Source organism: Microchirus variegatus (genome assembly GCF_963457635.1).
Source record: "Microchirus variegatus genome assembly, chromosome: 14".
Classification (NCBI taxonomy): Eukaryota; Metazoa; Chordata; class Actinopteri; order Pleuronectiformes; family Soleidae; genus Microchirus; species Microchirus variegatus.
In genome coordinates, this window is record NC_139815.1 from 25,154,318 (window position 1) to 25,171,566 (window position 17,249).

The following is a 17,249-nucleotide window of genomic DNA, read 5'->3' on the forward strand; positions in this document are numbered from 1 at the left end:
CATCCATTTATTTTTATCCAATGCTCATCTAAATCAACAAATCAGTCAACTCTCTGTGCATGATATTGCTGTAATAACCATAATTCTGGTCACAACATTACACCATCTTATAATATACAGTTGTAAGTTATTTGTTTAATTTATATATATATACACATACATATATATATATATATGTAATAAATGAGCTATATGTTAAAGCATCCCCTTAAAGCCTGAGTCTGTAATTTGTTTCTGAAATACTCTCTTCACATCCTGATGGCCATCAATAAAAAGAAAGAAGTGCAGTAGGAGGCTGGGAGAGCAGGCTACACGGCAACAGATGATATCGACACTGTGCTTTCTCCTCTCTCATGAAATCTTCATCCTTAAAACAAAAAACCCTGAACCACCTGAAGCTGAGTGGAGGAGAGAGCACCAACTACATCATGTTGGAATCACCTGTAACCACCTACAGCTACCTGTAGCCACTTTATAACTCAGGTTAGTGTATTTGTTTGTTTGTTTTTTTTATCCCCGGTGAACCCGCTACAAAAAAGGTGCTAATCTTTGTTCTGCCCTGTTGTATTGTTTTCTCCCTTGCGTTTACTCATGAAATGTTCCTTCACCAACGCATCGGAAACAACAACACAGTGAAGTTATTCATGATAAAACATTAATGGCTAATGGCTGGAAGATGAATGTACAAATAATTTACATCAAGTAGACAAAGGATAAATTAGCAATTAGAGCCAAAGCTGATAAAAACCCATGTTTTTGCATAGTCATTTAAGTCAGTCATTCTGTTTCTGACCAGAGAGAATGTGGTATAAAAACATTAAACATTATCTTTCAAACGTTTTATTTATAATACACTTTTTATTTGAAAACAACTCTAAAAAATGCCACAAGTACACATAACATTGCATCAATGTAAAAGTGATAATAAGTAAACTGGTGAATGACCAGTGAATCAATATATTTAGTCCAAGGGTTTATGTCAGTGTTGTCAGGGAGTTTGATTGGAACAATGGATTTTATTTTCTGAAGGACATGAAAATAATTTCAACAGACATGACAAAAATGTGTTTTAGAACCTACTTTCTGACTGTTTTTCAAGGTAACATTAAGGGGCTTTGTCCACTAGGGAGTCTAAAAGTATCAAGTTTGGTGTCATAAAGAGTAATTAACTGTCAAATCCTCCCTGAATGACAATAGTTTTTGGCTAAACGCTGCATGTTTTGGAAAATAACCAAGTTCCCTTGTGTCTAAATTGAGTTGAAATTTTTCCGCGAAAAAACCCATCCTTGGTGGCCAAGAGAATAGCAAAAGACGGATTGTTTGTTTTTATGTCGCCATAACAAAAGGGTTATTAATTTCACTTTCAAGAAGCAATGGCCTCAATAATCACAAGCACTTTGGACACATTTTAAGAAGAAAAATATCTGGTGTTTGTTATCATGGTAAATGTTCAAAGTGTGTCATCAGCCACTCCACGTCAGCAAACTATTTGTTTCTATATCAGACTCTTAAAATTGTCTGGGCAGAGCTGAGTATGTGGATTTGGCAGAACCAGCAACACTTAAACCTTATTGGACATGATTTTATTCAGTGTCAGTGTACAAACATATTGGTTCATTTAACTTCAGAAATGTTGCAAACGAACATCATTCTCCCATGTAGAGCATGAAACTAGGAAGCCCAAATTGAATTTGTATATCCAATCAGAATCTGATCTTCCACACGTACTAGAAAAACAATAGTCTAAATGAGGGCTGCAACATTTATTAGATTCATGGATTATTAACCTATTACTAAATTAATCGTCAAATATTTTGATAATCAATCAAATGGTTTAAATGTTTTTTTTTTTTTTTTTTTTCAATAATCAAAACAAGCTCTCTGATAATTTTTCGGCTTCTTAAATGTGAATATTTTCTGGTTTCTTTGCTCCATGTAACAAAGATAAATCACTAAAACTGAATCACATTTTTGGTTTGTGGACAAAACAAGACATTTGAGAACATCATCATTTCCAGGTTTGGTAAACACCGATCAATAATTTTCAACATTTCTGTCATTTTATAAACCAAACAATTACTCAAAACACTCAAAAGATTAATTGATTGTGAAAATAATCATTAGTTGCAGCTCTAGTCTAAACAAAATGAACACATTAGACGGCAGAAATCTGTGCCTGTTTCTGTCCCGAATGGATATGTGGAGCCGCGGCTCAAACTTTCTTCTGATTTTTAAACTATTGCCTCCCAATGTGTCACTCATTTAACGTGCCTCCAATTAACTTCTGTCTCTCCAGATCTACGTCATTGCTGTCGTACTGCGACTGACGCAGAAGACACTTTGAAATCCTATCTGAGTGACCGAGACGTTCAGGTTGAAACAAATCTGTACAAATCCATATGTGCATGTCAGCTTTGGAAAAATCGGATCTTATGTCAGATACAACTCGGATATGTTTAAAAATCCAATTTGGGCCGCAGTCTAAACAAGGCCTCGGTGTTATTAGCATTCGTCTTAACCTTTAAATGTCATTCGATGACTTTAAAAGTCATTCAAGCCTCCGGAGAAAGAGAAGTGCACACTGAGCAAATGCAGTATTTCCAACTCTAAAATTGCAGATATATATCCTCCGGAGATATTAAGAAGTCAATATCGCAGCTTAAGTGATTTAATGACAAGATTATCAAATATGTGGAAGTTGTCTTTACGAAAACTGAGCACATATTGTAACAAAACATTTGGGAAAACGTTGGAGTCCTTGGACAATCCTCAGCACATGAAGTTCACTTTTACTTTATGATAGAAGATAAAAAAAAATGTCAAATGTCTCACTGATTCCTGCTGATTTTCTTTTTTCATTATTGGGCCTCAGTGGAGTTTTGTCAGAACATCGCAGACATATTGGCAAGACGCCAACACCATATACTTTTATACGTACACGTACATAAACCTGCTCAAGCACAGACTCGGCAGCACTTTACCTTTCGCCCGAGTTCACATCTGGCTTAGTGAACCCCCTGTCAGATAAAGACAGTCAAATTGAGAGAGCAAACCCCTGAAATACATTTGACCCAAACAACATCTGAGCAAGGTGAAGGCTTCTGCCAAGTCACGCAAAGTTAGTCTTAGCAGATAATTTGTAACATGCTCAAAATGTAAACACATTTCAGACTCAAGGCTGTGTATTCCCAGCAGAACTGGGAGAGGCTGAAGCCAACAAGAATGAGAGAGAACTGTCATAGTCTAACACATGCACGCCACACTCATAAATAATACTTGCACTGGGATCCAAGACCCACAGATTTTGTTTCAGAAAATGCTCCTGAAATCACAAATCATATTTATACTCTTTTTTTAATACTTTGTTCTTCTTAAAAATCTAGGGATTCCCATGCACTTGTCTTCATCTGTTGTGCGTTAGAGTTATCAAAAAGTAAAAATATGAAAGCAGTCAAACCCTTGCCAGCAATGACACAGAGTTTCTAGGCAATAAACAATTTTTGCCTTGTAATGTTGTCACTTATTGTATGCAAGTAGATTGTTACAACAGACAGGCTGAGCAGACTTTGTGTTTTATTATTAATAATTACATATCAGGTAGTCAGTATTTATCAATAATAATGGAATATAAAATTTGGTATTAGCTGATAGCATGTCAGCAGTTAAAGGGATTTACTGTGGTTTGTTGTTGTTCTTGTCATTTTAAAGGGACAATGTGTAGTATTTATGGGTTTATATAACCCAAAATCCACTTTTTTATACATATTATGTGCTCCTGCATTGTCTAGTCGCTGTATAATAGTTTTTGTTTCATTTTCGTAGTGTTTCAAAAAGTAATGTAAAATAACATGGTCGCGGGCCGCGGTTGCATAGCCACTGTTAGCAGCGAGTCGCCATGTTTCTACGGGAGCCTGTAAGGACAAACGCGAGAGAACAAAACAAGCGTCTCTTTACTTGTAGCTGAAGTCCCGCCTCCACTCTCTCCGCTTCGTCTGCTACGGCCGCGGTAGCTCCGCCCTCTCCCTCACCTCACGAACCTCATCTGCTGACACTGAGAAAGACAACGAGGACGACATTTGACCAGCTGAGGACACCGTAGCGCTTAGGGAAGGGAGGGGGTGAGCAGAGCAGCAGTTCTTTGTTGTAAATTTCAGCCTCTCCTCTAGATGGCACTATAAACTACTTACTTCACCTTTAAGGCAGCTGGCATCTGTAATGTTGCTTTACTGCATTTTTCTTCTCCTCTCTGTCCTTTGCTTTCCTTTATACACCTTCCTTCAGTCTATGCTTCATTATTTTCTAATTTTAAAATGTAGTTCAAGAACCTATGGGACAGATAATCACTATATGACAGCGATTTACCATTTATTATGGTGATTTAAAACAGTAGTAACACAACAACACTTACTGGCCACACAACTGCAACTGGTGCATTTGAAAACATGCATTTCTGCATTAAAATATCTAAAATAAACAACTAAAATAATACAACATATTTTTTGAGTAGTGCTCACATCTTCTTTAAATGCATAAATTATATTCAATTGGATGGGCTATTTCAATGTTGTTGCGTTTATTTGCTTTGCTGAATCCGCCAGGTGCCACTACAGACTGACACTTTAAAGCTCCCATAGAACGGAAGTACCAATTAACGCTGTTTTTTGGTGTGTATCTGCGCCATTACCTCGTTTAAGAAGCCCTGAAGGTTCTAAACAAACAGTTCAGCCACTGCTGAGAACGCTGTGTTGTATTGTAATCTCGGGCTCAGCGAGATCTCTGAAAAAACCCGTTCTGGAAAAGTAAATAGCATTTCTCCTGAACAGCGGATCCTCCTGCTCCGGGCACTAGTCCGGGCACATCCGGTTGCGTACATTGAACCGCAGAAGAAGAAGAACGTCTGTTTTGTCGAGGTGTTCCACGAGCAACAGTGTCTTCTGACTCTGGGTCAAAGTCGTAATAGAGGCTGCGGCAGGGAGTCCTGATGAAGCCATTTTTAAACATTGTTAAAACAATGTTTTGAAGCCCTCGCTGGCTGGCCAATCACAACACAGTCTGTCTTCTGGGGTGAGATTTCAGTCTGAAACAGCGAGTCTGATGAGAGCTTCAGTGAGGAGAGATTTCGATCGGCTCTTTTACAGCAACTAGGAGGTTTTACGACATAAAAACAAGTTAATGTATGCAAGTAGACCTCCATAACTCACATATTTGTGCCATAGGCCCACTCTATGGGGGCTTTAATAGGTGTGTACCTAATAAAGTGGCCTGCGACTGTATATTTGCATGTGTCCATGTATATGCAGACAAGAGCAAAGCCTGCAGGAAGGCAGAAATAAGTCTAGCGATGCACAGCACTGCAGGCAGGGGATGGAGTGAGACCGAGAGAGAAATGAAAGGATGTGGAAGAAGGAAAGGCCAGTGAGTGAGAACAGGGACAAAGGCTGGGGAGTCTCGTGCGATGTGAAGAGGTGGTCCTGGGAACAGCAGGAGAAAGGGGAGGCCCCAAGGGAAGGAGGGGGGCACGCATCTTAACTTGATACATTTCAGGGCTGTAAACCTCCATAACCCCAGTGAAAATCTGGGGTTATGTAACCTGGGCAATTCTCTGTTTGCCGGCTTTAGCACGGAATCCCCAGAACACCAGATCGTTGTGAAAGAGGACCAGGACCTCCAGCAACTCACTGCAATATCGCGCTTTCCCTAACAGTGAATTTTAATCCACACGGAGAAGTAATAATTTTTTTTTTTATGAAAAAAAGATGTTTACTTATTCCACTTCAAAACGAAAAAGAGAAAAACACTCACTGATGCAGTCACCACTAATTTCAGAATGACGCTAAAAGGACCCCAGAAAAAAGCACAACTGGCACTGCTGGCTTTTAACTCTGCTGCATCAGGAAACTATTGTGGATTAACAACAAAAGATCTGCATAGCTCAGAGCTCCCATTCAAAGGATTTCTAATGCCAGTGATGTTTCAAGCACAACACGCTCTTTCTCAGATTATTGACAAATACAGAGCCACCATTTTTAAATACCCTACAATCCAAAAGTATGGGCACCCCTGTAAATTCTCATGATTTTCCTTTATAAATCATTTGTTGTTCGGATAAGAAATTTCAGTTAAATATATCATATAGGAGACAAACACAGTGATAATTGAGGAGTGAAATCAAGTTTATATGATTTACAGAAAGTGTGCAAGAATTATTAACAAAATTAGGCATGTGCATAAATTTAGGCACCCTTGTCATTTTATTGATTTCAATACCTTTAGCACGAATTATTGTAACTCAAAATTGGTTTGGTAAACTCAGTGACCTTTGACCTCCACACACAGGTGAATACAATCATGGGAAAGGGTATTTAAGGAGGCCAATTGTAAGTGTTTCTCCTCTTTGCACCTTGACCTGAAAACAATGGTTGTTCAACATCATGGTTTAGGGGAAGGATACAGAAAGCTATCTCAGAGATTTAAGCTCTCAGTTTCAACTGTGAGGAACATTGTGAGGAATTGGAAAACCACAGGCACAGTTTTAGTTAAGGCCCGAAGTGGCAGACCAAGAAAAATCTCAGATAAGCAGAGGCAAAGGATGGTGAGAACAGTCACAGACAACCTACAGACCAGCTCCAAAGACCTACAACATCATCTTGCTGCAGATGGTGTCACTGTGCACCGTTCAACAATTCAGCGCACTTTATACAAAGAGATGCTGTATGGAAGAGTAATGTAGAGAAAGCCTTTTCTCTGCACACGCCACAAACAGCGTCAATTGAGGTATGCTAAAGCACATTTGGACAAGCCAGCTTCATTTTGGAATAAGGTGCTGTTGACTGATGAAACTAAAATAGAGTTATTTGGGCAAAACAAGGGGCGTTGTGCATGGTGGAAAAAGAACACAGCATTCCATGAAAAACACTTGCTACTTACTGTAAAATTTGGTGGTGGTTCATCATGCTGTGGGGCTGTGTGGCCAGTGCAGGGACTGGGAATCTTGTTAAAGTTGAGGGTCGCATGGATTCCACTCAATATCAGCTGATTCTGGAGAACAATGTCCAGGAATCAATGACAAAGTTGAAGTTGTGCCGGGGCTGGATCTTTCAACAAGACAATGACCCTTAATAACTGCTCAAAATTTACTAAGGCATTCATGCAGAGGAACAAATAACAATGTTCTGGAATGACCATCTCAGTCCCCAGACCTGATTATTATTGTAAATTTGTAGTGTGATTTAAAGCAGACTGTCCATGCTCGGAAACCATCAAACCTGACTGAACTGGAGATTTTTTGTAAAGAAGAATGGTCCAAAATACCTTCCTCCAGAATTTCTGCAAAAGGAGGAGGCACAAAATGTTTCTTTTTTTTTTTTTTCCTAAACTTATGTGCCTAATTTTGTTTAAAAAGTTCTTGCACACTTTCTGTAAATCATATAAACTTTATTTCACTTCTCAAATATCACTGTGTTTGTCTCCTATATGATATATGTAACTGAAATTTCTTATGCAAACAACCAATGATTAAGAAAGGAAAATCATGAACATTTACAGGGGTGCCCAAACTTTTGCATACCACTGTCCTTAAACTATCCACATTCATTTATTTCTAACATTTTCCAGACCACTCTGATTTTCAGCTGAACTACAAATTAACCTCATTCTTCTGATTACACAGTATACCATAGTCTGCCAATGAATTGTGGATATTTAAGATGATTTATCAACAGTCTGAGTTAAAGCCTGCTTTAAATGTCACTGGTCTTAAAAAACCCTTTCTGAGGTGCACAGCGCTTTCATTTGACTATTTTTCCCTTGTGGACCAAGAACAAAACACACATGTCCAAATACAACACAACAAGAATGAATAAAATTGCTAAAAAAAAACCGAAGAGAAAAAAAAGAGGCAAAACCTCTATCCCTTTAGCACAACAATGTAGATATATATGTTTAAACACAGCTATAGTGAAAGTTTATCTTTAAAATACTGATTAAGTCTTCACCAGACGTTAGGGACCAACTTCAGCATAAATGAAAGGTTATTAAACATATACCTTACCTGTTAAATGAGCGTCACAAGACTCCATGGCTCAGAGCTGAGGTTTTAGCTGTTAGCATAATGGAGTTAAGCTAGCAGAGCTTAAAAAGCAGCCATTTGGTCACGTTATAGCAGGAAAAGCACAAGTGTTACAGATGACACTAGCAGTGGCCGTGTTCGGTTCATGTAAGTCAGGATAATGTGTCCGTAAACCAGTAATTCAATCTGTGAAACTAAAGAAAATATAGAGAACTCAGCTGATAATCAACCCATTATTTACACCTGTGATTTTCTGACGATGAGCTGACAAAATGGCCGCTGTGTGTTGCGTGAATGCTGTATTTCTGACTGCATTTGAAAGCATCTTTAGCCGCCTTTTTTTAACTGAGAAGTCTGTTGGTTTGAAGCTTGTTGTTGAGACTTTGAAATTAAAACAAATGTGAAGCAAGGACGCGAAAATAAGAACAACATGGCAAACGCAATAAACGTTAAATGAGTTTGTCAGACTTGCTGTGCGATTGTTGGTTGATGGGCTGAGGCCAGATTATTACGGGTGAGACTTTTTAACCAACAACAGTGCCGTGGAACGCACGCTAAAAACTCTTACGTCGTAAATGAAATATTATGAAATCTATTGATTGGAAATGTTTGACACGCTGCCATGCCGCGCATGTGTAATGAATGAGCAGTGAACTCTCTCTCTCTCAGCGCACCTGCCAAGCTATTATATATTTATTTATTTATCTCAGCCTATTAGTTTTGTTTGAAACCCCCACAAAGCTCAGATTATAACTGAATCCTCAGGAAGCAGACCAAAAAAAATATACTAGTTAAAGGTGCAATATGTAAGAATGTGGCCAAAAACATTTACTACATTCAAATTCAAAATACAGAGGTCTTTTAGGTTTTCGTTTTCTGACGTAACTGGCAACCCGTGGTTGCTCGGCAGCTGAGACTCTACTGACTGCAATGATTGGTAGACGGCGGTAGGTGGCGCCACATGACGCCAAAACATGATTTCAAAACATAAACATGATTTGCAGTCTGCAAAATGTTGTTTTTAACACAAATATTTTGGCTGTACTGTTGTTGTTGAGTTCAGTTTGTTATATGAACATCATTCCTGAGTCTCTGTGACATATTAGGAGGATTTATGGTCAGTTGTTTTTATTACATAATGGACCTTTAAATCAAGATATCAGTATATATTTTTTTTCTTTATGGAATTAAGTCACAGGCCGAATTGGAAGATTTTTTGTGGTGGGATTCGACCCGCGGGCTGCCAGTTGATGATCCATGTAATATGCTCTAGACCCGTAGTTCTCAAACTGGTACTTGTCAGCTTCCTCTGGTGGGTTACTTAGAGGAGAATCAGAAATACTGTTCTAATTCCACTATACCAGTGTGTGAGGGAGGATGATTTTGAGATCTGCCTCCTGAGAAAGGTGCGTAGCTGACGTTGCTCGGCTTATTTACATTTCTATTTTTCTCATGTGGTGCTTGGTATTAAAAATTTATGAACCACTGCTCTAGACAGAGAGGTAACAAACCTATAGATATTCAATTTAAACCAAAATGTCATCAAAAGTGCACCTGAACAAGACTGGATTTTGAACATTTCATAATTTTATTCTTAATTTCACCTAAATTAAATACTTCACACAACCAGTTTTTTCTACTTGAACATGTTTAAAATCTGCAGAATTTGAGATTGAGGGGAATGATACCTGTTCTTATTTGAGCAAGTAGACGTCGGACTCCTTGTTCAGAGTTGTGGTGGTATGGGAAAAGAAGCTGTTGTTGGTGAGTTTCTTTGAATTCGCTCAAAGAAACACCTCCTCCCAGATGGCAGGTACATATTCAGAGAGGTGATGGGAGAGTTCAGCCAGCTTTCCTGGTACACCTGCAGGTGTAAACATCACGTATTCTGTGAAGAACGGCGCTTATGATCTCCTCTGCTGCTCTGACAAGGTTTGATTCTTGTATCAAGATTTGTCTAACTTTATTTGGAACTGGAAACAACACACAGAGGAAAATAATGTATCAGCGTATGGCTGTGAACTTTAACTGGACTGTTGTCAACATGTCAACAAACTTTAGTGACATGTGCTCATTCAGACGAAATAGAAAAACCATGGGAATAGAATGGATTCTAATGAGAAGACACTATTCAGACAGATACTATTCTAATTTGATGCAGGCAGATGGATCTCAACCATAGTGTGTGACAATCTATCTGCCAAAGGCAACACAGAGCAGATGACAGCAAAAAATAGCACATTCACAAGAAAAATAGGAAAGATTTCGAGAGCAGAGTCGCTTTGAATCCGTAGAAATGACTATGCGTGACCACTTTTTTTGCAGAGAAAGGGGGGGGGGGGAAAGTTATCAGAGGTCCTACGTAACACAGCATGCAAGGATGACAGGTGAGCCTGATGTGAATAATATAAATAGCATTGATAAGCTTTGTTTCACTGCCACGATTCTCAGAACAACCTGGCACACACTTCACATATGGCAGTGTTCGGATTGTTTGGAGTTTAGCATCCCAGGCACTGAAAGGTCTCATTCGATACACATCTGCTTGCCATGCGAGTCTGCATACGATTGTCTGTTTCGTAAAAAGTGTGACAGTTCAGGTATCTTTGAAATCTGACATAAACCAATCTGTTTTACATCACACCAAGCACATCTGGCTTTGAACAAGACAAATGCATTTTAATATTTTTGCTCTATACTTCACCCCTTTGATCAGTCTTAGTGGGGAAATATCTGTGTAACCAGCATTTTGGTAATGCACAGTAATGCTAAAGGAATCCAGCTGCAGAGCATCCCCTACATTTCAATCATAACCCAATTTATACAAGTCATAATAATTAGACGGAATCACTGCTTTATTGGATGTCAACATTAATTTTCATGTTATTACAGTTGTTGAAAACATTTGGGTCCAGACAGTAGTGAAAACATTAATTGTGCATGTGTGTTAACAGAATGGGAAATTATAGCTATTACAGAGGCTTTGTGATTTCTGTTAATTATATTAGTTATATCAACACTAGGCTGTACTTTGTAAATGTTATGACAAACCACCCACTACCGAGACCAGTTATGATGACAGAAAAATGTTCAAACTTTGACAAAGATAGAAATGATAAGCATGAAATCTGATATTCTCATTTTAAAGCTCACATAGAGTGGTCCTGTTGCACATATATGTTAGTTATGGAGGTCTACTTACATACATTAAGTTGTTTTTATGGTCAAAAACCTCCTAGTTGCTGTAAAAACAAGCCGATAGAAATCCTCTTTTCTGACGCTGTTTCCCAGCCACGAGATTTGAGACTCAACTCTCTCACCCAGAAGACAGAGTGTGTTGTGATTGGCCAGTACCCGGAAGTGACAAATTCAGCACACCCGCTCTCAGAAGCGCAGCTCCCCCCTCTGGAACGGTGGATGCACTGCTACTCATTATCAAAACTTTGTTTTAACAGTGTTTAAAAATAGCTTCTTCACGACTCCCCGCCGCAGTCCCTTTTATGACTTTGACCCAGAGTCAGACCCAGAGTCAGAAGACACTGTCGCTCGTGAAACACCTCCACAACGGACGTTATTCTTCTTCTGCAGTTCAATGTACGCAAACGGATGTGCCCGGACTAGTTTCCCCGGAGCAGGACGATCTGCTGTTCAGGAGAACTGCTGTTTACGTAAACGGACCAGGTTTTTTCAGAGATCTCGCTGAGCCCGAGATTACAATAAAACACAGCGTTCTCAGCAGTGGCTGAACTGTTTGTTTAGAACCTTCAGGGCTTCGTAAACAAGGTAATGACGCAGATACACACTAAAAAACAGCGATAATTGTAACTTCAGGTCTAGGTCCGCTTTAAAGTGAAAAAAAACGAAACTTCAGTGGTAGTGACAGATGTGAAAAAATGGACATGGAAATATTTAACGGCAACATATGAACACATGAACGCTGTGTTATATATATATATATATATATATATGATACCTCACATATACTTCAGACACTGGTATAGTGAAATTAGATTAAGATAGAGTGGGAAATAAGACGATTATTATTGAATTTACTGTTTGTTTTTTTGTTATTTGTTTCATTTCAAAATTGCTCAGCCCCACTTTTTTTGAGCACATACTCGGGTAAATACAGTAGCTACAGTATTTCTGATTTTCTAAAGAACAGAGGATGCTTGCGTTGCGTACCACTGGTGGTACACGTACCACCGTTTGATAACCACAGCACTAGTGACAACGAGATTTTAAAAACAAACAGATGAATAAAACAGCCAAGAAAATAAGTAATTCTTTCATCAGAGCCTCTTTTGGTGTGTTTACCTTTACTTTTCCGCGTCTCCGGGGCTGTGTCGCATCACTTCCGGCGTAGAAGAAGAAGAAGACGCTCACGCTACATGAGCTGAGCTCTACCGATCTGTCACATTTTTTATCTGGAGCAGCGAAAGGACAACATAGAACCCACAGCAACACGTGTGTGGTATTTGAATTGATCAACATTAAGTCGCTGTGTTTTGTGTCTGCCAGTACTGCCAGAGTCTGAACTCTAACCATGCTAACGGGAGCTAACTTCGCTAGCATGAATCAAGCGTGTTGACTGTGCTGTGCTGCTAGCTGCACTTTGCACACTGAGGGTGGTGAGCTCCATGATAACACACCGGGTTAAGTTGACTTTTCACAGTACTTATCGCTGACTTTTAGGCTGTCGCGAGGGCTGAGACGAACGATTATTGTCTTGTTTGGTCCGCAAAATGTCAGAAAATGTTGAAAAATGTCGATCGGCGTTTACTAAATCGGGACATGTCAAATGTCTTGTTTGGTTTTGGTTTGTGTCCACAAACCAAAACTATTCCGTTTAAATGATTTCTTTGTTATGTAGAGACACATTTAAGAAGCTGAAAAAACACTGATCAATCGATTAATTGGAGATTAAATTAGTAATAGTCAAATAATCATTGGAAGTGTAGTTGTCACTTGTTTCTGGCTCGTTTACTATCTCTGACATGTCAGTTCATGCTCGTCAGCTCAGTAAAATTATTAACACATCACTGATATAACAATGTTAATGTTTTAAAGTGTCCATTGTCAAGACCACACAAAGCGAGACCAAGACTGTAAAGACTAAAACTATTGCACCACATAGTCATCAGCCACTGAAAGTCAAAGACTCAAAGCAGATAAGTTACAGCAGTAGAAGACCACATATAACATGTCCTGTGTACCTAATAAAATGGCTGGTGAGGTCTATTTTACGTAAATAACTGCAGTGCACTTTAAATAACAATCTTAAGTGGAATTTGAATGCATTTTACTTTATGTAAAACCAAAAAGATTTCATGTAAGCTGACACCAGAAAACAAAACATACCAAACTGCTGATGTTATTGTTTGCATTTAAATAAATATGTTTTCCATTCAATGACAACAATGACTGAAATGAAATTAATCTGTTGTGTTCTCGATTAAAATGATATGAATCCAGGGAACAATGATTGATGATGAACTACATATTATTGCTGTATTTATAGTCTTGGACATTCTCCAGTCTCATCACAGTATTAGTATATTAGTAGACCGATCTATGACCTTTTTATCAACAAGCCTCAGTTTGTTTAATTGCTTTTCTACATTTTTGGTCCCTGACTTTTCTGGGACCAAAAATTTAGGAAAGTCTGCATTTTTAACATTTGATTGTCATTCTTGTTCAGCTGTGTCACCGTGGGCCCCCACATCCCAGAGAGCTTGCCTGTCAACGATTAAAGAGCAAGTATGAGCAGCCTGGATCAGGACCAGCATCTTCAACTGAGTTGCCGTGACAAAACAACAGTCTCCACTGATTCATCAGACGCTCCTGAGCTGGCCAAACACCCTCTCTGTGGTCTAAAATTGGCATCACATGCAGTGCTGGAGAAAGCACAGCAGAGGGGCAGGTTGAAGTGCCCTAAATGTGGAGGATCAAGGATGTTTTTCTGCTACACATGCTGCTCATTACTGGGTGTCGGCTTGCAAGAAATCCCCTCAATTAAGGTCAGTGAGAGGTTAGGACTCACTTGATTGTCCTTTTAAAGCAGCCTTATGTTGCTATAATAATCCTAGTGTTGTGGATTTAAAAAAAACAAAAAAACATGGTGTGGTTGAATTGTAACCGTCATCTATTTATTGTGTTATAATGTTGTCAGCTTCCTGTGAAGATAGACATCATCAAGCATCCAAATGAGACGGATGGGAAGAGCACGGCTGTTCATGCCAAGATCCTCGCTCCAGACGACGTCACCATATACACTTACCCCTGCATACCCGAGTTTGAAAAGGACAAGGTTAGTTTAATATTTTAAGTCGCCAAATAAATTAGCTGAATTTTCGTCAAGCCTTTACTTTATGCATGAAATGAACATTTGATTCGTTTATCAAACGTACTGTACATCTTTGTACATTTGTGTACTTTACCTGTTCAAAGTAAGATGAGGCTTATACAGTCTGTAACTGGTAGAAATGGCAGTAAACATAATGCATTATGCACAAATGGGAAAATTAGTTCTTGTATAAAAGGTTTGGGAAAAACTGTCATAAGTGAAAAGAGTCCGTTTTCAGATTGATGGTTTGTCAAATTGAGCTGAAACAGATTCTTATGTTTTTAATAAGTCATTTTTGATGGAAAAGCAATAACAGACTGGTGCGATGCACCTTTGTGCTTCTTTGGTGCATCCTGCTGTTGATACATGGTTACAGTGTATCTAAAAATCACCTAAAAAAACAAATCTTACGAGCCACAACTGCAACTAGACGTCATTGAGAATCTCTGTTCTGTGTGGCTGCTGCTCATTTTCATGATTTATTATCAATCACTTCACAGAACAACTAATCATTTGAGTCATTAGAACCACAATTGTTATTGTTCTTTTTACGTTTTATAGCCCAAGTTAAACTCTTCTGTACATTAACAGCCAAAGAAAAGCAGCTTTTTTGAAAATTGAAAAACAAAATTGAAAAGGTTTTATCACCTTGTTTAACAACAAATAGATTTAGCTGTAATACTGCGAATTGTTTTCATATTTCTGCTGCTTGTTTTTTTCTTTTGCCTCTTAGAAATACACCCAGCGTCGCTGTATCCCATTTATTTTTTCATCTGTGTTTTATTTTTACTGCACGCAGATGCTTTTGAGTCATGTTTTGATTCTGTTACTACTCTCGAACTTCTCACTGTATTGACGTAAAAGCCTGTTTTCGTTCATTATGTTCACCTGTATTTGTTGTAGCGTAACCACACTGATCCATTGATCCGCCTCGTAATGACAAATGTGGAATTTATAATAGATTCAGAGGTTTCAATTAGTTTGTTTTTTCTTATTTCATGCTTGACAAGTTTATGATTCATAGCATTAGTTTTATTGGGTATAATCAAGTTCAGAATTACAGTGGCTTTAGTGCACACGCTATGTTGTACGTTTACTGCCTTAACAGTTTCAGACGTAGTATTTCTTCCTCGTGCCTCCTCAGTTGTATGCGGGGTACAAGGAAATCTTGTTTTGTTTTTAATTTTTCTCCAATCTTTTGCTCCGATCACACCCTATTCCAGTCATTGCCACAGGTCATTATTTGTGTTTTTATTTTGAGTGGGAGTTGCCAAATATGCAGAATTCTTTTCCAGTCTTTTACTTAAGATTTGTGTGATTGTTTGTTTGAAATGTGTACTGTAATATAGTCATTGTACTGTTGAGCTTTTCCAACAAGATTAGGTCTTACACAAACGGCAGTCACATGGTCAGAAATGTGAGCGTATGGAAGAGATTTTTCAAAAATGGCCTATGGTATCATTTACACGTATTCATTTAATCATTCTGTGTTTGTTTTGCCACTTTAAAATAATGCAATATATGAATATTAGAGACAATGAATATCTTATAGGTTCTTCCATTAGTGTGTAGTAATTAATGTTGATTGTATCTAAAGTAGCATCTTTCAATAATCTATAAGTTTCAAACCATTAACAAAAATTAAAATGCAATTGGATATTTTACCCAAACTTTAAACCTCATATTCTTACTGTTATTTTCTGACCATAGTTTGTTTTGTCTTGTGCTTTTTTTTCTCCAATTCTGTAAAAGTGACATTGGGTAAAATCTCTCATCAGGATTTATATGGTGAATTTGGTTGTGATATTTTATCTTTAAAGGCTCCTGAAACTGCCTTGTATCCTTGAACCAATCCTGAAAAATGCTCTTTGTGTACTCACTTTATTCTCCACGCCTCTTTGCTTGCTCCAGGTGGTTTTGGTGTTCCCTGGTCCAGGGGCCGTCTCAGTTCAAGACATGATGCAGTGTTTACTCGACAGGACTGACAGTAGGTCACATGACTTTGACGAACCGTGCATAAAGAGGCGGAAAAGTGAGGAAGTTCATGGTGCCACACACGCTGCCAAGAACCCGGAGACGGGGACTTCAGATGAAGCAAAGGGCTGCGAGTCAAGGGTGTATCCACTCCAGAGGGTGGTCTTCATCGACAGCACGTGGAACCAGACCAACAAGATCAGCTCTGATGAGAGACTGCAAGGTAATTCAATTTATGCAGCCTTTCAAAGAGCTTTGACTGCTGAATTTACTTCACATGCGATGACCTCACTGTGTCGTCTCGTCTGATCCGTGTGTGTTCTCCAACAGGTTTGCTCCAGGTAGAGCTCAAGACGAGGAAAACATGTTTCTGGCGTCATCAGAAGGGCAAACCAGAAACATACCTGGCTACTATTGAGGCAATTTATTATTTCCTCAAAGACTTCCATGAGCTTTGCCTTGCTCAAGAGTATGAAGGAGAATATGACAACCTTCTGTTCTTCTATTCTTTCCTGCATTCAGTTGTCAACAAATCGATTTCTGAAGGAAAACATTGCAAGGAAAATAATTTGAGGAAAACATGAAATGAGCCAACGATGAACTGAAGTTGTAAAGTAGATTGATGTGGAATCTCCAGCTTATCTGATGGAGTGATATTTCTATTTCGATTTGCTGAAAAATATGCTTTAAAGCCTTTTTGTTTCCAATTAAAAAAACATTCTGCTGCATACAACCTCAGCTTGTCTTATGTTTTAAATGAACCCGTCAGCAAAAGCAGGTAATTTGGTTGTTTTAAAAAGGATATTTTTGTTCACCTTGAATGTTATGTGCAAGAAGGTTGACCAAAAAATTCTAAAATTC

General features: G+C 38.5%; 1 protein-coding gene across 1 annotated transcript; it reads left to right on the top strand.

The window, feature by feature from the left end:
* The first annotated feature begins 12,437 nt into the window (after positions 1-12,437).
* Positions 12,438-16,974, top strand: dtwd1 (DTW domain containing 1). Its single transcript, XM_083900462.1, has 5 exons — positions 12,438-12,535; positions 13,770-14,088; positions 14,241-14,378; positions 16,326-16,611; positions 16,719-16,974. The coding sequence occupies exons 2-5, from the start codon at positions 13,831-13,833 to the stop codon at positions 16,970-16,972; spliced, it is 936 nt and encodes a 311-aa protein (XP_083756588.1). The 5' UTR covers positions 12,438-12,535; positions 13,770-13,830; the 3' UTR covers positions 16,973-16,974.
* The last annotated feature ends 275 nt before the right edge of the window (positions 16,975-17,249 follow it).